The sequence below is a fragment of the Montipora foliosa genome, chromosome 14 (genome assembly GCF_036669935.1).
Source record: "Montipora foliosa isolate CH-2021 chromosome 14, ASM3666993v2, whole genome shotgun sequence".
NCBI classification, from domain to species: domain Eukaryota; kingdom Metazoa; phylum Cnidaria; class Anthozoa; order Scleractinia; family Acroporidae; genus Montipora; species Montipora foliosa.
The window spans coordinates 3,297,599-3,319,851 of NC_090882.1; the positions used below are offsets into that span (position 1 = coordinate 3,297,599).

Consider the following 22,253-nt stretch of genomic DNA (forward strand, 5'->3'; position numbering starts at 1 on the left):
CCTCAACAAAAGTGTTGTGACAAAATTTTAGACATTTGTTTTTCCCAAGCCCGATTAACTGCCTCAAACAAAAGATTATTTGAGAATGTCAAGTTATTTGAGTACTGTTTTCTGACAAGGTTTCCCAACGTACGATCATTAACCGGTTCAATTTTTTCCCTTAATATTTCTGCCACATCACAAACGAACGGTTTCCCGGCTTGAATACTATACGAAGCCTAGGGGCACCAGTTCCATCACTGCAAAGTTCTCATGATTTACGAATGAGTGTTAAGGTTATCTTTTTGCATAAATTTGCTTACAAAAACGAGCAGTTGACACAGTTGTTTGGTCAGAAATTAATTGGAGTCAAATCTCTGCATAATTACGTGGATTCCTTTCGTTTCACTTCAAAGCAGTGCCTGAGGAGCTCGAAGACAAGGTATTTCTTATCCATCTTCATTGGTTTCTTGTCACAGTTGTAGTTGCATTTATTCGGTATGGGTTGGATTCTGTAGGGGCACCCCCCAAGAGTTCCACGTCCAAAAGATCAATAAGGCCTCAACAGTCTGCAATTTTGTTTCCACTAAGTGACTTAAGTCTACATGGTTCAAGTCTGCCGGCTGGTTTAAAACCTTAACAATTAAAAAGTCAAGTTGAAAAAAAAAAAACACACTGGAAAGTTCATTCCAAGTGCAATAATAACTACACCCTGGCAGTTGACTTGGTAAAAAATGAGAAGGGAGGAAGAACAGAAACTCAAGACGGTACTAACACTGCACGAAGGTTATAACCTACTCTATAATCGAAACCATGTGATTCACTTCCTCTTGAGAATAAGAAACACGTGTCGTATTGAAAAGCAATTGAATACTGGCATAAAATTGTTCACCACTGATCATAGAGACTGAGGTTGTCTTTTGAGAATGTCAAAAGAAGACGCGCATTGAAAGCGGTAAAGATGGCTTTGCGGATTACTTCTTCACAATATAAGACATCTTGTTAAAGAATGAAACACTATAAGGGTTTTGAAAATGTGTAGTATCCGAGCAAAGAAACCTGACGGCAGAAAGAAAACTTTAAGTAAGTGTCAGGTGCTAAAAAGAAAAAAAAATCTACCGGTCACGTAAAAGTTAAGCCTTTTGCAAATTAGTTAAGTCTGATGGCGTTTCTTCAGTGAAAGCTAGACACAAAAAAAGTGTTTTTTTTTTTTAAATCCAGTGTCTGCCGAACAGCGAACCAAGTAGAATGACAAACAGGTAGAGATTAAGCATCAAACCCGATTCAGTTCGCATCCGTGGCACGTGTCGTCACTTAACAGATCCGTTTTTGGCACAACGGAGTACATCTGAATGAATTCCCATTTTTCTACCACGTTTACATCGCGTTTTCTTCGTTTAAGGAACATGCACTATTTAATCCGTATCATCTTGGAAAAAATGTCGAAGGACCCATTCTCGCTACGTGGAGCCTTGACACTCATGCAAACGTCTTCAGCGTAACGTGTAAATGAAATCGCAGCACTAGTTAAACACCTTTAATACTAAAGCTGATTCGAGTCCACGTGTCGCTTATAGTAACAGAGAAGCGAACTTCTCGACCTTTTAATGCTATATTCTTTTAGTGCGTCCATACAATCGATTTCTCAAAAAGAAGAGCCACAATCCTGCCTTATCCACAGTACCCTGCTGAGTTTTCAAAACGCTACTTATAAACAAGATTTCGGTTTGAAATATGTCATTGCCTGAAGAGCGCTATGGGCAGAAAAGAAGGGCTTACTTTGTCATTTCCAATGGTAAAAGGCAAGAACCGGATCCGATTAGCTGGTTTATAAGCGACTATTTCAACTTGGGATCATTTGTAAACTCGAAAGAAGCTTTATGCCCGAAGGACGAAGTACGTTTCCTTATCATGTGGACGACACAAAATGGGTTATTTAGTGTGAAGCGAAGCGGGGATCTGATTCGAGCATAACGTGGCGTTTTCGATTATTTCTCTCTCGCCCACTTCATCAAGTTTTCAGTTCTAACAATAAAAAGGTAAAACGTGTACTGTACCAACGTTAGCTTGCTAAATTTCGTTAAGGGATTTCCCTGATGACCTCGGAACCCAAAGATTCCTCCAGACGAAGGGGACTTACAACTGAATTTGCCTGTTTGCCAGCTTCCTTTCACATTGCGAAATCTGGCACTGGAAGGAAATAGAGCCATACACTTAAAAGACTTGAAAATCGTGTCCACGATCCGTTTTAAGGTTCTAAACTGAACCTCTTAATAACGAGTCAACACGAGTGTGAGAGCAATTGCATTGTCGAGGAAAGCTGTTTAAATTCTTCCGTAGGATTATCATTTCGGGGTAAAATCAATCTGCAGGTGATCGCGGATAAAGAAAAGCATAGAACAATTTGGGCGCATTCGTTTTGGTACTATTCTTCTGGGTTAAGAGCACTCGGTATGCTGGCTATTTCATTTCTTTTAAAACTTCTTTTGGACAACACTCACTCCATTCCGTGTCTTCAATTTAACTGGGATGGGATCCCTTGATTATGGATTGCCAAAAGACAAAAGAGGGCAACACCTTAAGGCGTGACCAACTATTATTGTAAAAAAACCAAGAATTGATTGCAATTTATATGACCACTCCTTCCATGTAACTTCGTAAAGAAAAACATTGTTGTAACGAGAACTTAAGATTTTCGACCATATCCTGGCGTACTAGCACCACCTCAAAACTCAACTGACCGCTCCAGCCACAAAAAGAAACGTTTTTTATGTCATTCAGTTGCCTTTAAATTCCGTTTCGGAGTCTCAATCCACTTAGACTGCCTTGCGTTTGTTTCGTTCTTTTAAGCCCTGTCAGATTTGGAAAAGCATTGTACCATGCAAGCTGTATATTGTTCCAGAAGCAAGGTAATTCTACTCTCAAAAATGCTTTAATCTCTCCCCTCTTAAGTCGTATCTATACATATCGTTAGCTTAAAACACGTTAAGGTCACGTTAATTCACTAGCCAGGCCGGTTGATTCTTTGTCGTTTCGTTTGGAAATAATCTGTAACATACGCAAATAGGAAAGAGTGGGAGAATGTGTTATACAGGTTTACATAAATCCTTGAAAACTGTCTCAAAAGTCCCCTTGCGTGTCCAGCTTCGAGCAAGCCTATTGACAGCCATGTTGATGTGGTATACGTCTTATTGACCTCAATACGAATATGGTGGGATATAAATCCTGTATCACAAAACACACGCCGCCAAACATTCAGGGGACTTTTACCATTGTTGACAAGTACACTAAGTAGTAGGTGTGTGTTTTTAAACGTCATTCAACGCCCAGGTCTAAAAATTGACCGTGTGCATTTTGTGCTTGCAAAGAATGCCTGGCAAAAAAATTTATAACACTTGAATTTTTCCTTCGGTGAGTTTTGAGGGCCCTTTCAGAGAGATCTTAATGCTGTTGGCTTACCAACAATGGGAACTACTGCAGACTGAGAAGTCCCAAAAGAAGTTCCATTTGCTTATTGGCAAATTGCACGTACAGTATCCAATCGAGACGAAACTAATTTTATTCAATCTTCCCAAAAGCGGCCGCACATTTTCGCCCACAGAAAATACCACTGCAATTATCACAGGCAAGGATTTTAAACGCTGATCCGTTTATGAGAATTCACCGCGTTGACAGTACAACGCCAAAATTAGCGTGAGCTAATTGATATGTATGTAGTCGCTTCCATTTCGGCCTTTCCGCGTCGATCCACGTCTGATTGCAAGTTTATACGAATCTTTCCGGGTGTGGGCGCTTCGCCATTAAGACCAGCAAGCAAGGATTGAACTAAATGACATTTTTATATCCATACATAACGAAAGAGTAATCTCTACAAAACAAACCAAAACCGTGCTACCGTGCTATGTCTTCAGTCGGAACAAGGTATGGGAAAATTTTGCTTTTACCAAAATAATCATGTTTGTGAAAACAAATTTTATTGGAATCGTAAACGATATGAATTGCTCCGGCTTTGCTTTAGTTATGCCTTCAATGTGGATAATTAACAGTCTTCCTCTTGGTACGCTTGCAGTTTCTCCAGCTTCTTTAAAACGAGAAACATTGTTAACTTGTCAGTGGCTTCAGTCTGTTGTTGTGTGTGGATCAAACGAACGCGCGAAGAAGGAACTAATAAAATTCGGATTTGATTTAATTTCCGGAAAGCACTCAGAAGTAGAAATTGCAGGGACAAGATTCTCTAATCCGTCCGATTTTAAAGTTGTTATTTGATGTTTCTGTCACTTTATATTGCATCCAAATTCATAACTGCGGAATTTTCAAGGTGGGCTCCATAAAACCAATAAACACCACAAATGAATTTTGTTTGTCTTTCAAAGGAAACTGCGTCGACAAAAGCATTGAACATCGTTGAAAGACAGAATGAGACAAATCGTTTTACAAAGCCAGAATGTCGATCTCAGTGGACAATTCAGCAGCGAATGAAAACGCTTTAGTTGTAAACTTCACACAATATTTTAAAGACAAAAATGAAATGGGAGGAAGTCGATGTCTCCGAATAATAGAGTTGCAAACATAAATATTGAAATTTACTATTGATTGTAAACTTATGACCTGTGGTAGAACAAACGTTTTACTTAATGTTCCATTTCAACCACTGAAATCGATCTTGTTAATGATGACTAATTACTACCTTTCCACTGATGGTCGGAATCTTGAAAGCCACAGCGGTTGAAAAATTATATATTGAAAATCTTTGTTTTGAACGCGGGCAAATTGTTGATCCACTAAGCACTGGAAAGTTCATGAGAAAAAACGTTAAATACTTTCCTCACTCAAACGAGTTTGTAATTTTGTGGTTTTAGATCGCCAGCCAGCAAAGGTGTTCTTTAAAACACGGTCCAAGGCATGTTTTGCATGCAAATAAAACTCGACGATATAATTGGCAAAATATGCCCTTCTTACATTATTACACTGGTAAAGTGGTACAAATTACAACTGATGAGATCATTGACAAAATACTGTTGGAATAAACACTCTAGACAATTGCGATTTATTGAAACTGAATTTAATAACAGTTGCCTTTTGAGAGGTTTACATCATTGCCGCAACAAAAAAAAAATTATTCGGCAGCATCTGGTGGGGCATATTCCGCCTCTTGTGATTAAAATAACAAAAGTGATCGAACGATCTAGGTTTAATATACCAGGATAAAAAAACAATTATGAGCGAGTTGAACAGCAATGGGCGCTGCAAGGTACGTGGGATCAAGGTGGCCCCCTGATTTTTGTCCATGAATCTCCTACCACTGTTGCTCTATTGACCTTTCTTCAGTAGGGAGCAAGTGTGAAGTTTGTTTTAACTTATTGATTGGTTTCTCTCTAGGATACTATCTACAGGAATTAAACAGCAAGAATCAAACTACAAGAGATAAAGACCCTCGTTGCTTGTCACTGACAAATTGCGGGAGCAAGTTAAGACACAAAATTACCCTGTGTGTTTCCCTTGAAGGTGAGTAAATCTTTAATAGTTCCTATTTACTCTTCAGGTTGAGAATTCTTGGCTTAGCCATTGTGACCGTCGAGCCAGATAAGCCTCAACAGTAAGTTGTAAACGGGTTAAATGTTTTTATTATTGTATTAGCCTGTGATCGAATAAGCTACTAAATCCCAAGGACGCTTTTGGACATCAACATTGAACACGAAAGCGTAAGACTGTCATTGACTCAGTCAATCAAGGCTCGACTCTGCCATTCCAATGAATTCAATACAAATTTATAGAAACTGAATCGATCTTCTGAGCCCAGGTATCTATCTTGTCTAGCCTAAACTATGGTTGTTTCAGGGTTATTTCCACGCGGAATTGTGATGGATACACGAAAAATGCTATTTGAATCACTAGCACTGGCATCATTGACAAACGGAACTCGAGTCACTGAACTGATCACTTCCTCCACATTTAACTCCTTTTGCAGTTAAATCCTACCTTTTTGCTTTATCAGTACGCTGGTGAGAAAACTATCCTCTCCGCGCGGATGAGTGCAACATTGTAAAGAAAGCAAAAGAAAAACACAGGCTGTTATGAGCACCGCCCAGAAGTTACTGAAGTAAAAAAGCACAACCGTTTAGAAACAATAACTCTTTATTTGTCTTGATTTGCGTTTACTGGGTTGATCGCAAAATCATTGAGCGCAGTCCGAGATAACGCGATCTTCCAGATATAAGCTTCCGTGTTAAAGCCAGGCGTTTCCTTAAAGGCTCTTCATAATAGGATAGGGAAGAACTAATCCTTCGAGGTTAAAGAACGATCCTTATACGCCTTCAAAAACCAATTACAACGATAATAAGAATCCATGAAATCCCACAGAACAGCAAGGAGACAAACCTTTTGAATTCTGAAGACAATTCTGACAACTCCGACAACCTCGTACATGTCCACCGAAAATATTCCCTAAATTTAAAGCGCAGAGGTCTATACTCACTCAAACGTCAATTCCTGTGGGGTATATTTTCCCACAGATGGCAAGGGAATCGCGGTTTTGTCGCAGACGCTGTTAAGTGATAGTCATAGTGGGAGAGATGCCGGAGTTACGCACGCTATATCTTTGGAATACAACTATGTTTAAACTGGCACTGAAAATCTGTATATCTATCTTTCTTGATCAGTATTTATGTCCGAATTATACGTTTATGCTGTACGAGTTCCTGTTGTACTTTACCACAAGAAACATTTAGTGTTGACTTAAGGTGTTTACCTTGGCATCACTGAACGTTTCGAGACAAAAAGCGTATAGGTAAGTTGAGCGCAAATTTATTACATAAAAAATTTAAAGTTCTTGAAGAGATCTGAAGAATACACCACATCTATCCCTAACTCTCTTTCCAGGTATGCAAGCGCCTTCAAAAAATGAATTGATCATTCTGATCTATACTTTTCCTAAATGAGACAAAAAGGAAATGTTCACAAGTGTTGTTTATCCAAGGATGTTGGAAATCACGAACATAAACTATATGCCTTGCTCTAGTTGCCCTAAGAAACACTAAAGTATCTATAACAAGCGACATTATTTTTCGTTAAATCGCCAGTAATACATTCGGAAAAAATGACTTCAATATTAACGAAAAAAGAGTCCAATCACTCAGCGATTTGGCTGTGTAGACACAGCAGGGGATTTTGGGATCATTGTTTTATTTGCAGGCGGGTGTTATGTATGTTACCTCCTCGAAAAGTGGCTCCCAACAGAAAAAAAAAAACGAAGACTAGATGATAAAAAGGTGGTTTTCTTTCTTTTTTACTGTAGGTACTATAAACTTGTTTCTGTAAAAAAAATAATAAAAATAAAAAAAACTTGAAAAAAACGAATGAGTATTCTCCGTTGGCGAGCTGATACAAACAGGCTTTTTCGACATTTATTCGTGTGCCCCAGCCGGCAAAAGCAAGGAGTTCCTACCAATGCAAAGGAATAAAATGATTCGACCAGGTTACCATATCGGCGTTTGAGTTCGTCTTCCCTTCACTAAGAATGCCTCAAGTGACACGGAATCCAGTAAGACCGGCTTATGACCTTGTTTTTGATTTGAGGTTGATGACTAAAAAAAATCCAATAGACAAGACTTGACCTCTTGATAACATTCTTTATTTAAGCTCTGATTTTCTGGCTCTTAAAGGCTCTGAATTGTCGATCTCTTAACATTCATTGTTTCAAGAAAGAAGAAAATTAACGCTTAAAAAGCCAGATTATCGAACTTGGTTGACTAGTTAATCATCTTGCTGGCATAAAACTGACTTTCTGTTGTTTAAATTTCAAAAAGGAAAAGTGTGCTTCAAATTCGTCATTCGCTTTTGTTTCATTTTCCTTTATTACCTATGTATTATTGCTTGGGAAATCAAAAGACACCATTGTTTTCTTCACAGATTCAAAAGTAAAAGAGGCATGCTTAAAAAAAATAGCGAAAATAATAGATTCTAAAGATTTTCTTTTTTTTTTTTTTGCATGGGACCTGTTTTATTTAATTGGTTAACAAAAGATTACGGAATAGATAAGGACTGTTTCAAAATATGACTGGCATACAGTAAGCTTTGTCTGAGGAAATTAGAAACCACACGACTTACAGCTTAGAAATTACAGTAGGTCACGAGATAAGGAGGTACACATACACTCGTAAAACACTACACTTTATTCAAACGTACGATAAGAATTAAGATGGGTATTCTGAATGGAAAGCAACATTTTTTTGTTTTCATTGGAACATTTTCTCCTTTCCACCTGTTCACAACAACCTAGATTAACTATGCAACAACTGCGTACTCGGTACGATAAAGAGGTTTTGCCATGAGTTGTCATCTGTGTTGATATAGATGCAGGAGTATAAACTCTTAAGAGAAGCCGACAAACTTTTCTTAAGTTTTCACCAATCCTTAAAAATTTTAACGGTGAGGTACTGACTGAGTCACTGACAAAGTATTTCTGACGAAAGACTATGAATTTGGTCCTCTTTTTAGTAGCATTTTCACTCAGAAAAGCAAATCATAAGTGTTTATAAAAAGATACGTTTCAAGAGGGAAATATTATTTTTGGAGTCAGGCAGAGGAAGTGTGGGTTGATTGAATATAAATTTTTAGCTCCTTTACCTGAGCTTGTCAGGATCTGATAGAGGTAACTGAGCACCGTGTTGCGGTTATATGCATGATCATTATGAACCAAAACAAAAGGAATTTCAATATTTAATTTGTCTAGATACTGAAAGCTTTTTGAAAGTGAATTTGACGCATGGTTTATAAAGTGCACTTCAGCGAGACCAAGCCTAACAGTTTTAAAATTAAATTAGTAATTAGTAAGCCTTTGGTTTTAATTGAAAACTTATCATATCGAGAAAGAAATAAATCCATCCCTCTCCTGTGATGGAGTAAAAACTAACTAATCCATTACTTCTGGAATCAATTGTCACTTTCTTAAGGCAAATATTCCCCGTACAAGGAACAAACAGTACTGTTTCTTCAATATGCTTGTCTTTCTGAAGGCCTACAGGAAGACCGCTCTGTTCTTTTACATGTCATTTCATGCAATACGTTTGTAAAACCATTTGATTTAAGCCTTCGGTAAACTGTACCATCCACGTCAGTGGATTAACAAATCCGAACCCATTTCACTGACATCCGTCCTACTCTTCATAAAATTAAATTAAAGGAGGTTATTCTTCGATGTTCAAATCCATAAAGTCTCCATGTGTGTCTTGTTTCAGGAAGCTAAATACCCGCATCTCAGTGAATGAAGCTAGACAAAAGACACTGTCCTTGATCATGTCTTTTTCGGTACACGAGAATGGGTGCTTTCGAGTACCAAGCACTTTCTTGCCAAAATGTATTCTCAATACCTTTTGTAACAAGAAAATGGAAGCTGTTGAACCAGTAAGTTGGCACATCAAAGTACGTTCTGCACTTTGAAGAGTGAAACGGGTTGATAGCATGAAACTCGATCATCGCAGAACAAGGAGGTTGATTGGAGTCTCTCAGTTTTGTCTGTTCTGTGGTTTTCCAGTGAATGCAAAAAGTCCTTCTCCGTAATGTAACGGTTAACAAGCTGTTTTCATCGCTTTGTTGGATTCACATTTCACCAAAACCATCTTCATTTATTTCAACAAGGAATTTTGCGGATTAATTAATCTCGTAAACTCCTTCTTTACTAACACGTATGTGCCAGACTGAATTTGGGAATGAGCATTTCACGTTGGGTTCACTGAGTCACAAAATGATCTGTGCCACCAGAAGAACCCAGGTGGTACCAGTAAGAGTACGAGACTGTTCTATTTGGCAGAAACCTCTACGTTTCCTTATCTTTATACTAGTAAATCGCTCTTGAAATTAAAGCTTTGCATGAGTTTCCGTTGGGCCGACCCCTCAGCTTGGCGTTTCCATCTGTCCTTGATTTGACTGATAAGTTTCATCTCAGTACTACTTTCTCTGCGTTGTAATCTTCAACTGAAGCATATCATTTCCAGATCTCTATTGATCAACAGGACGAGTCACTGAATTTTCGGCACTTTTTTTTTTTCAAAACAGTTAGGCAGAATGTATGGTTTTTTTTAGGTAAATGACTTAAGAAAACAGTTTTTAGCAGTAACTGTTTCTGTTACCGACTTGCCAAATGCTGCCTTGTAGCCCACAACACGAACACTAGACACTTACAGTTAGCCAACTTTATTTCATTATCGACAGTGAAATATCCATTGGTGATTATTTTGTTCTGAGGTGCAGAATCACAACGCACAAGGTGCAGCTTCTTTTAAAATACGTTACAAAACAATATTTGCTGACTTTTCGGTTTCCTCAGCCTCTTCAAGTTGCCAGCCTATAACTCCAATCTTGAGATGTTGATTCTTCAAAATGATTCTAACACAATCTCATCAGTTCTGAGAGCACCTTGGAAAATCAAGCTGGCAAACTTGATCTCGGTGTCCTCTCCGTATTCAAGCTCAAAAAGTGCAAACATAGCCACGATAGCAAGGAATGTGGTATTTTTCGATTCCCATCACCAATAAACCGATGATACACACTGAGAATGTTGCCATATATTTTTAAAAATGGCCAATTTTGTTTCTGGATTGTGGGCCTAAAAACCATGCACTTGTCCCTTTTCGTATTGTTTATTTGCTTATTGAACAATTTATTTGACCTCAACATAAATGAGGCTTTTTGTTTGACAATGTTAAGTCTTACAGGTTTAACTTATTGATTTTTATTCAGTACTTCTTGTTTTTATTTGCCAAACAGAGTAAGCACGAGCTACGTAAATCCAAGTAGGAATCTGCTCAAATTCCTGTTGTACGTTTTTTCTTGGTCATTTTTTTAAGCCCAAGATTAGTCACATTGTAGTCCTTTGTCGGGATGACGAGTACTTTCCAATAGGATTTAAGAAAAATTAATATATAACAAAGTTGATTTAAGAGATCGACCATGCACTATTCATGTTGTGAAGACAAAGACTTGGCACGTTTTAACACTTAATGGCGTCAACAAGATGTTAAATTGACATGACATTGAAAAGTATCAAATCTTTGACTTCTGCCCCATAAAATAACCGTTGTTAATAGAAATAGATAAGCATGAGTTGTTTATCGTTTACTGACATCGTGCTCTTGGATAGTCCCTTTTTGTATGTGGCATTTTAATTGTTAATTGTGGTTTGTGTTTATTGTTATTTTGTGGGCAATGCACATTGTTTGTTGCGTTCCTTTTACAAATCAATGACTTCCTTACTAAAGAGGGGGCGTTTACAAATCAACTTGTGCTCAGTGCTTCAGGTAACTTTAGTTCATAAGAAAGAAAAACATTCCTTCTTCCATTTTACGAATTTCATTCCCGTAAACTACTGAACCTCACAATAACCGAGTTCCAGTGCTGTTTTTCCTAATGGTTATAATTATTTTTTAAATTAAGCTCAAAACCACAGCCGGTCGTTGTGATAATAGGCGTCCTTGGAATGAATTTATGAGTTGCTGATGGAAGGATATTTTACAGACGGATTTACGTTGTACGGTTTACTTCCGTTGAGTTGGACGAAACAAATGAAGGTTTCGTCGCAAACGTGCAGGGATTTCAGATCTCGTGACATCCTAAAGATATCGTGACAAGTCTACAATTCAATTTACTTATTACTACCACGCGGCTCCCTCCTTCGTGACTGCTGGAAAACAATTTTACCACCTACATTGTTCTAGATCACAAAAAGAGCAATAGATTCAATCTTCATGCAAAATCGTCGACTGATAAATTAAGGTTCTCGGTTGGCACGCTCGTGTCGAACAACCATGAAACTGATGCAGTGTTGCCGGACATTATAATCCTACATAATATTTATCGCATAGTCAGAATAATAAGGTTGGGTGTAATGGCATCATACACTTATTTTTATTAACTTGAATTTCAGGAAGAGTCCTCTATCAAGCGGATTTTCTGTCCCGTCTTTTGACGGTGCTAATAACTTGACAGCTACAGTCTGCAGGGGGCCTTAAGGGCAACCAGTAAAGAAGGTCGCGAGACTAAGCCGAAAAGTGCTCATTTCGTTGTGTTTTCATTTGACTTCGTAGCACGCGGCGCATATCTCGCTCTCAACCATACAGCAAGAAACCAAAATGGCAGGTTTTCTCAACCACTATCCACCATACCCTGTGAACGGGTTGAATATGCCTCCACGTACCGCTGACATGTTCTCTCCAATGGTCGCTCCGCCTTATGGTAAGACAACAGTTCTTATTTTTAGATGCTTCACGAGGACGTGCTTCCACGAAATCGTGATTGCGCTGACAAACCAGTGCACTCACAAGGAGGAGTGTATTTTAGCCGACTCCGAAAAAGTCAAAGGACGTTTACTCGTTCACCTTTAAGCTTAGTTAAATGCTTTTCGAGAGTTATCGCTCTTTATTTTGCTGTTTTGCCCACAGTTCAAAGGACCTCCCAGATTTGGGGCTTTAGAATTCGTGAGCTCTATTTAGACGAGTCAGATTTTCGTAAAAGCCTTTTTGAAAACTTTCAAAGGAGGCCAAGGAACACTGGAAAAACACACCGATTTCGATCTTATACTTTGAAATATGCAATAGAGACTGTGTGTTTTGAAATCTTTAAAAATACATTTGAAATTTTGAGATTTTCCGTTGATAATGGAAGAAAGCGATTTACTTGTAAGATTTGCGGGCGACAAAACTCTTAAGTTAGGCCGATTTTCAATATACAGATTTTTTTAGAAAAGGGAATCTTCCTTTAAGAGAAAAGACAACACTTCCCGAAGAAAACGTTTTAACATATTTGCGGCGATGGAAAAAAATTGTGCCAATACCGCAAATTTGAACCTAATCACTAATGGCGTAGTTCAAATTGGTTTGCTAAAGTGGCCTTCGTTTTGTCATTTCATTTCTACGACAAAATTCTTTTGTTCAAATAGTTTTACGTTAAAATTGATCAACTGGCGTCCACTCAAGGAATTACTTTTATTAATAAGAAAATGAACGACCGATTGAAAAACAGTTAACCACAAAACTGGCCTCTTCAAGGTTGTTGTTCAAGGCAAATAGTCAAAATCCAACGACGAAGTTCACTCACGGCCAACTTACAGCATTTTGAAACCGCCGAAATCTTTGTGCTCTTTGCAGTTTAGTCGAGTTGTAGCCGTGCAAAAATGGTTATCTTAACGAAAGAACGAAACTATCCCTGGTCGAGCTCTAATTTATTATTATTCAGTGTTGGTATAACGTTTCCGTGGTAGTATGACTGAAGAACCTTCATCGTCATACACTTATCAGCTAAGAAATCGATGTCCTCTTTTCGCATTAAATTTTCAGGTTATCCACGGAAACAGAGAAGAGAGCGAACCACGTTCACCAAAGCACAACTTGAAATCCTGGAGGAGCTCTTTTCGAAGACAAAGTACCCTGACATCTTTATGAGAGAGGAAGTTGCTATGAAAATAAATTTACCCGAATCCAGAGTCCAGGTGATTGATAGATTAGTGAAGTATGCCACCAATTTATGCAATATAACAAGCGACAGTATCGTGGCGTCGATTATATGGTGTGATATCGTCTGAACAAGAAGAACATGTTACAGTTATAATATTCACACGTAGGAATAAAAGAATTTTTGAGATAAGCTATCACTTAAGTGACAAAAAAGTGTTTCCTTTTGGTCAGTTTTAGTATAATGATAAGGAATAAAGATTATAATTTGTCTTGAGGATGTTATGATGAAGGACAGGTTGATATGACAAGGTGGGGCTGGAAAGGCATGCCCTACAACAGTGACGCAGACTGGAGTGCTTTTGGATCACAAGTCTGAAGTTACTTTTCCTTATAGAGTATAACTGTTTCACTAACTTCAATCTCTGGCGTAGCAGAGACATTCTTCAAAGCTTATTGATGATTCCACAACGTTAACATCATGCACTGACTAGTTTCAACTCGCTTAGTTTTTTTTTTTCTACCTGCCTTCGTCAGTAGGTCAGATTCGCCAATTTAATTTTTGAAGAATGATACTTCAAACTGTTGTAGTTGACAAAAGGGCCACGAAAGAAACAGTCTGCAAATAATTTAAAATGGCTTAGGGTATGCCGGTAATGCGCCTGACGAAAGCAGAGGATAATGAATCCAGTCAGTGACTCTTACAAGTGTGGTGCTGCATGGGCTACCTACCGAGTCTTCTGACACGGAATTTAGAACTCCGTGCAATATAAGAAAAATAAGGATACTACCCACTAAGATCATGGATGAACTGAGGTCATCATCTCACAGTGAATACGTGCACTCAGAATTTGACGAATTAAAAAAAAAAACCTTAATTGGTCATCCTGTAGTTTGAGAAGAAGTCAACCTGGACCTCGGCTTTTGCCTTAGTGGACTGACGATTTAGATGTCTATTTTATTAGCTTGACATAAGCAAAACCTTAGTCCTAAGACTACGGCTACATTCAAACGATCCAGTGATTCACATCTTTTTAAATAAACAGCACTTTTTTCCTGTTAAAGTATTGTCCAACGACATAGTTTCACGTTGTTTAGTGGTTTGTCGAGTAGACTAATCACAAAGCGACAATTCCTGTCCTTTGCGGAACACAAGAAATTTCCAGATGAGTCCGGCCGTTTTGAGGTTCAGCAAAGGCAAATCGTTTCGGAAACATTCAACTGTAAAAGGACTAACGTGAATAGGAACTGGCTAGTTATCAGAAACGCATTTGTGCCCACGATATAGCACGTCTTCGGTTCAGCCCCAAGGATCCAACTATGCCAGACAATTTCAGATGGTAACTTCCTTTTTTTCAATTTCTGTTCAAGTCGTTGAGGTCGTTAATCAACTCTGGAGTTTTTGGAGCTTTTCTGTTGGGTTTTATAAAAAATCTTGTTAAAAATTTGAAAACAAAGTGTTTGTCGAAGATGATGGAATTGTCAGTGGTTGATTCGGATTTTCGTAAATTAACTGAGTTTGCCTGCTAAGAACCTTTGAAGTAGGAAGGACTAACACTCCAAGTATATGAAAATGGTCGATTTGGAAACTAAACCTTTTCCCCAGAGCGCCGGAATGTTGATGATTTCGAAGAATAGGAAAAGAAAAAAACTTATTCCATTAAAACTTACAAAAAACAGGATTAAAATTTCCTTCTCTTGAAACAATGGAGCAAACTATTGAAAAATAGTAACGATGTATTTATCACTAGCTCCAAGGAGAATAAGTTTAAAGAAAAGCATACAAGGACGAAAAATATACCATGAAAGAATCTTTGTTTTGTCATGATTGTACATTAGAAGCCTTTTTTGGAGAGGAATTTTCTGACGCACACAAGTTCGCAATATTTATTTTGGACGTTTGTAAACAAGAACACTGAAAAAACATCGCTTGAAAGGTCACCAGAAGAATTCCGGTTTGAAACTTTCCAATATGGACGAAAAAAATTTCTTTTTTGCAAGTTCAGGTAAGCCCTTAATCAGGTGCAATGAATAATTAAATTAAAATACTTTGGCTTCCGGGCGTTAAAGTGAGCTTGGTAAAAAGGTCTGTTTTGTGTACGTACACACGGTTGTAGTGACAGTATTTTCACGCCCTCAGACAATTCATTTTTTCTCACGTAATGACTTGAATGTTACAGATTCTTTGATGCAACTTCACAATATCATGAAAACGTCGAAATTCGAAATATCATTCTGCATATCTGATTTAATCTGAGAAAAATGTCTTTTGGATTTTCACACGAGGTCTTTTGGCGATTGCGTGTGCTGCCATGATTGATAGTCTGTCTGGATGGTTCCGTTGACCTCCTTTTTGCGTGTTCTAGTACCATTGCATGCCACAACAATATAGTGTATTTAAAGAACTTTGAAACTTTCCAGAGAAAACTACTTAAGATCATTTGTAAAAAGTCACGCTCGCCCTTTTTAACAAAATCTAACCCAGTAGTTTGTTTTATTGGCTGCCCCGTCCAACTTTTGAACCTAAAACCTTTAATCGAGACTATGATTGTTGTTTTCAATCTCATCTTTTCAAGTCGCTGTTGCTACTCAGAACATATTAAATGCCATCAGATACAAAATAAACAGCACAAGAGACAACAATGCCAGCTCCACTTGTCTTTGGGCGCCATTTCAATGTTTCACTGAAAACGAATCCTTTTGTTTATTTTAATTTGATCAGGTGTGGTTCAAGAACAGGCGTGCTAAGGTTAGACAACAAAGCAAAGGAGAACCCAAACCGAAGCCCAAGCCAAAGACCCCTACAAGCAGCAAAGAGAGCAGTTCACAATCAGTACCATCTCCATGTAGATACGCTAGTTGTAGTGGAAATATCTGGAGCCCTGCTCACGAATCTGTCCGCCCAATGCCTACATATCCATCACACGCAGCTGTGATAAACAACTCTATGGCGATGTCCAGTGCCAGTGCATCATTTATGCCTCCACCCCCTCCCCCTCCTTATTATTGTTCAAGTCCAAACGGTGGGTCATATATGCCACTAGAGCATGCGCACATGCATCCTATGGCACCAAGATAAAGAGCAGGTGGTTAGTGTGTGTTATGTAATGGCGCGAGCAAAAGTCCTTTAAGCATACGTTACGAAAACTGTGTCAATGACTGGTCTTTGCAGCGATAAAACCAATTAGCTGGGCTAAATAGCTTATTATGCATATAAAGTACTTTGACGATAATCCATATTTTATCAGGGACAAGGAAAGGGGCTGTGATCAGGTGAACCGAGTTTCAGCCATTATGAAGAGTATCACTTCCTACGAAACGCATTTAAGGATCAATGTCTTGGACTTATTCCTAGAATCCGCTAAGAACAGCACGACCTCGACATATAGCCTGTTTTTATTTAGTATTAATACTTAACGACTTAAAACCTTTTAGGGGTTTTGAAAAAAAATTCGCTTTGTGCGGTAGGATTCAATTTCGCATAATCGATTCCAAACCACAAAAATGCAGATTTCTCAACTCATCTGCACGCATACTAAACACTGTCTCAACGCAGTTTGTTCTTCTGTACCACTCAGTGACCAGCCGTCTTAACACTCAGCTGGTTCGGTATGTTTTCTCCAACAGCTCCGAAACTCTCAACCAGAAATGAGACCGCCAGAAAATAACTTTGTAACACCTGATCACAGCTTAGCATTCCATTCAGTAAAACGTTTTGTAGAATTGCAGAACAGCATTGCAACGGTTTTGGAACAGTACTGCTCAATAGCTTTCATAAAAGGACTTCAGTTACGATTTTCTTAACAGCTGAAATTGACTATGTACGTTTCCTACCAGACAGTTTATATAAAGGACACCACAGAAAAAAGGCTCATCCTTTATTCTTTTTGCTTAAAAACCATCTTTAACGTCAGACGTCAATTAACGATTTCCATACCTAAAGCGCAATTTTCCTCTCCGAAGAAAAATCATATCTTTCACTGGAATGTTCCCGTCAATGCAAGCTCTTCAGTATGTATTGTTAAGTGTTTGATATTCTCTTACTCTCAGCTTGAACAGACTTGTTCCGTATCAGTTATTTTTCTAAGGTCGTCAATTTGGCGCTGCCATTTTCCGGACTTATTTCGAAACAAGTATTCTTAATTCCCTCCAAAACAGACGTTAAAGAAAAAGAGGTATTGTTTTGCCATTTCTCCCTGACTTACTTAATGTTTCAAGCATAAAGTCTAAACGGCTGAGGAGTGTCAATCTTAAGTTACATTTTGAACCAAATTTTTTTAAAGTGCTTGTTCACTGGTCAAAGGAGGTGAATAAATGTTCAAGAGATTTTACTGCATAACACTACTGAGATTTGTTACAAAATGTCGCTCAACAAAACCACGATACAGTATCAAATACGTTAACTTACAGAAAACAATTGTACCCAAATTCGCTTTTTCCCTAATTTACGTGGAATTCGGAACACGTCATAAACCATCTCCAAGCGCACTACAATCAATTTTTATCTCAAAAAATTAAAGGAGAAGACATCCATCAGAATTTGAAACTTCAAGCATTTGATGTTGTCCTGCTTGAAGGATACTTTGTTAAGATCTAAATGAACAAATTACCGGCACTGCATCGTTGTGTCAAATCGTAGATCTAGGACTTAGAGTTGGTTATAACTTGAACGGTAGATATATCCAAGAATACTGACTAAGACTATTTTGTCAACTTGAATCCAACTGTGATCAGTCGACGAAGAACGGGAGTGAAAAAGCGTAAAACAATTTTAATTATTTTCCTAAACGCAGTAGACTATAAATGGAAGGTTTCAACAGAAACCTCAACTTTTCATTGCACATCATCCAAGCAGCTGTAATTTAGAGGACATTTAAATTACTTATTGCAAACTGTCATTTTATTCACTCTTTAGATTGCTCATGTCACCAGTTAGCCTGAAAATCAAAAACGAAGTAATTGATTATTAATCTTTGTAAATTATAATATCCATAGACACAAGTCTTGTTATTGAAAATTACTAATGATTCCAATTACTGTAAATAATTTGGGTGATTGAAATTTAGATAAACTGATTTTATATTTTAATCAATACGATGTACTTTTGTTATCAAGGTCGGCAAGGTGATCCAATCATTTTTAACATCAATATGTAAATTTTGTTCACAAACGTGTTATCCGACTTTGTATTATACAAATCATATTTAAGAATGGCTTGCCCTGTTCAGCCTGGTGTCCGAACAAAACAAGACCTTTTAACAACTTAAAGCACGTCGTTGAGAGCTAGGTTGATGTTTCGTCATAGACCGAAACCATCAAACCCTTCGATCACATCACACTTTGCCTGGGCATTTTCTTTCATGAACAAAATTCCTACCGTTCAGTCTCGTGAAAAGAGATTTTAAAGGTAAAGAATGGTTTTGTTTCAAAGAAGACAGAGACAGCCACGTTTAAATAAGATTTACGAACAAACTGAATGCTCTCAGTTGAGCAGTTTCAGATTGAGCGTTTTTTTTTTTGTTCTCGCTTAGTTTAATACATCAAAAGGGTTACATGTACAACTGTCATAACAAATTATGTATTAAATGTAAAATTAAAATGTAAAATTAAGTGAATAACAAAAAAGTACTATCGAAAATTAAAGTGTTATGAAAACATGTGTTCATTTTGGTCGCCTGAATATGTTCAGCAACAGTCGTTTACAGAAATGATCCAATTTACACATCTTTAGTTCCACTGGCCATCTGCCTCCTCTTCAAAGCGAGTCTAAGTGCTAAGGTTTTCTTATGAAAATTAGTTTTCATTCATATGTAAAGTAGAACTAATAGCCTATTTCCGAGTTGCTGCATGCCTCAGTTTAAAGGGAGTCCTGGTGCACAACCTTTCAAATGGAAATTAGTTGCGTATTCTTATGCAAATCAAACTCATTTCCCTTATAATAGTTGAGCACCAAGACTCACTTCGAAACCCAGACAAAGAGCAACTCGGAAATGGCCCATTACTATCACAAAAACTTCGCACTTAAACTCGCTTTGAAGAGGTGACTGACATGAACTCGTAAATGGCCTATTGATGATGTCCGAATGTCGAAACTGATCGCAGAATAGGAGGTTTTCACGTGACGTCATCGCTGCCATGTTGGTGGACGAAAACAAAAGATCTCTCATTAGCTTCTTTTGTTCTTCCACCAGAAGTGGAAAACGCCCTATACCTGAAAAGCGAGCAACTCTACAATCGAGTTAAGCTCCATAAAAAAACCCCACACTAATCGTGGGAAATTTAGAGAGAGCCGCCCAAATACCTTCCATACTTGCCAACTTTTTCTCGGAAAAGGACAACTCTCAGTGCATATAGCAGACTGTAAATTCAGTTCGATTCTGTATATTGCATTCAAGAATTGCGAAACATCTGTAAGAAAAGATGATTGCTAGAAACTTGATCAAACGAAATGTGCGTTAACCACAACGCGGCTATGTTGAGTCCCGACGGATTGAAAACTTTTGTTTTGTCCCGCGGAAACTCGTTCCCAAACATTTCAACTCAAGGATCTATTGTCTATGGCCAATATGGCCGCCGCGCGAATAAGGCCCATATGAACAGTACTCTCCCATTATTAGATCGAAGAATAGCGAGGTATTATTTGCATTTGCGAAGTCCATTGCGAACTGATGAGACTTGCTTTTGTAAAGAAGCCGAACATTGTTGTAAATAAATTTTGGCTTTGTAAATAGTATTAAGTACTGTCTAGCCAACTCTTGGCAATGTACGCCAAATTGATTCATTTTCGACCTTATGCTGTCCGTTCCGAAATGGTATGGCCAAGAGAAGGAAATTGAGGATCCATGTCAATGTTTGCTGAGCAAGCTCTTGATCCCGACGGACTAATTTAAATTCCACTGAAATAAAGAGTTAACCATGTCGAAAGAGGTATCGCCTTTAAATTAATTAATACAATTTTGTGCATGCGTCCAAGTTGAAAAAAATTACTCGTGCTTGTGTATTCCAAATTACACTCGAAATTATGGGACTACCCATACACATTTAGCAAGTTCGGATAGGTTTTTATAGTAGTCGACGCGAGATTTCTCAAAGATCCCCAAATTACATTCAAATGTCTTCCTTCCAAATCCACGCAGTCTCATTTTTTATTCCAAAAGCCTACAAGTTAGGGGAGTCAGGGTGGTTTAGTGGTCATCAATCGTGCTCTCATCTCTGTAACCCAGGTTCAACTCTGGCTTCTGGTTGTATGTGGGCTGAGTTTCAGTCGATCTCAACCTGACTCCGAGGGTTTTTCTCCGGGTACTCCGGTTTTCCTCCCTCCTCAAAATCGACTCTCAGTCAATTACGTCTGGCTGGGTTTGCGGTGCTCCGAGATTACACATGGATCGTATGGCGGCAGCCGTGGGCGCCTTAACATGCATTCGGTCCGATCCCGTTGAGCCGGTTAATCCTGAAAAGCACTTGTACGGAGCGGTCAACTAAGCAAACATTTACATTTACTTTACATTTACAAGTTATATCAAGTTATATCAGAGAATAGCAAACTGACTAATTTTGACATGGTATTTTGCAGGTGATAGGCTAAAGTTTCAGATTTGATTACAACTGAAAATTGTAACTTATTCGAGCCTGTTATCCTTTTCGGGAAGCGGCCAATAAACGACTTACCCCAGGATGTGGGATCAAAGCTCATCATTATCCGCTGGATAATAATAAAAAATTCTTCCGAATGTTATTTTATATGATAATTCGTCCGTTTTCTTAAGCGATTAACAACCAGCCTTGTTTTCATGCAAAAAAAAGAAAACAAAATAACTTTGCTGGGTACGTTTGTAGAGGCGGCTGAGTATCATGATGAAGCCATGGCATGTTTAGGAACGTAAATTATATTGACGTTATCGCTATCAGATTACGGTAGGGTTAAGTCGGCTGATAGGTGGCAATACAACCCAAATGAATATGATAATTGTTAGAAATTTGTGCTTATCTTGTCTATTTCGTTAACCGGTAGGACGAATGATGCCACCCACATGTCCTGGAAGAGGTGGTTTCTCCCAAATGCTTGATTTGACTTGAAAAGACGATAACTGAATAACTTGTAAACTACTTGATCTGGAAAAAAAATACTCAAAATGCAGGAGACAGTTTCTAAACAAACTGCTTTCTCGTTGATTACAGAACCACCTGTACATTGATCAGTGGCATCTTGCGGCAGAGCAGTTGGCATGATCTGAATGCCGTTTAGATTAAATACAAATATTTTCATTGCTCAAGAACAAACTCACTCACTCACTCAATCCTCGGACCTTCACTGGGGAAGCATAAGGCACCGACAAACTTCTTCCATTCAGACCGGTCCTGGGCCAGCCACCGCAGCTCGTTCCACGTCTTTCCAGCTGTTTTCATCTCGTCCTCGATGGTCCTCCGCCAAGTGCCGAGTGGTCTACCCCGGTGCCTCTGCCCAGGGGGCGCCCAAGACAGCGCCTCGAGCGGGTGCCGGCCTTTCTTCATGCGAAGGACATGGCCAAGCTTTTTTTCAAGAACAAAGATCCTGTCATAAAATAAACACATCGAGAAGTTAAGGTATGAAAAAAAAAGAGAAGTTTCGCGTGCATGAGTTGAAAAGTCCATTTTCTCAAGAATTCGTGGTATTTTATTGTTGCAGGAACTGCATGGTCTTTGTCTCGCCACAATTAGCTCCCATGCTGTTAGAGGGACAAGCTAAATACTAATGTTACTTTCTGGTCGACAATTATTCACGGGTGTGTAGGTGGACAGGCTTGAGTATTTAACAAGCCGCCAAGGGGAGAGGTAAATAGTACATTTACCTCC

At 38.4% G+C, this 22,253-nt stretch overlaps 2 protein-coding genes across 5 annotated transcripts in view; one reads left to right on the forward strand and one right to left on the reverse strand.

Moving 5' to 3' along the window:
* Nucleotides 1-21,947, reverse strand: part of LOC137984360 (homeobox protein OTX1 B-like) — a 51,523-nt gene extending 29,576 nt beyond the window's left edge. Inside the window, exon 1 of the mRNA XM_068831525.1 lies at nucleotides 21,715-21,947. Coding sequence (XP_068687626.1) covers nucleotides 21,715-21,932 — 218 coding nt within the window. The 5' untranslated portion in view covers nucleotides 21,933-21,947. The remainder of the gene's footprint in view (nucleotides 1-21,714) is intronic.
* LOC137984361 (homeobox protein OTX1 B-like) lies at nucleotides 3,388-19,080 on the forward strand. Of its 4 annotated transcripts, none has more exons than XM_068831531.1 (5): nucleotides 3,388-3,900; nucleotides 5,359-5,484; nucleotides 12,060-12,207; nucleotides 13,308-13,459; nucleotides 16,144-19,080. In XM_068831531.1, exons 3-5 carry the CDS (start codon nucleotides 12,105-12,107, stop codon nucleotides 16,498-16,500), a joined length of 612 nt encoding a protein of 203 aa, XP_068687632.1. In that variant the 5' UTR covers nucleotides 3,388-3,900; nucleotides 5,359-5,484; nucleotides 12,060-12,104; the 3' UTR covers nucleotides 16,501-19,080. The 4 variants fall into 4 exon arrangements, with proteins under 4 accessions (XP_068687632.1, XP_068687633.1, XP_068687630.1 ...); XM_068831532.1 differs by having other exon boundaries at nucleotides 3,388-3,604; XM_068831529.1 differs by lacking the exons at nucleotides 3,388-3,900; nucleotides 5,359-5,484 and adding an exon at nucleotides 9,349-9,381.
* Nucleotides 21,948-22,253: the final 306 nt, after the last annotated feature.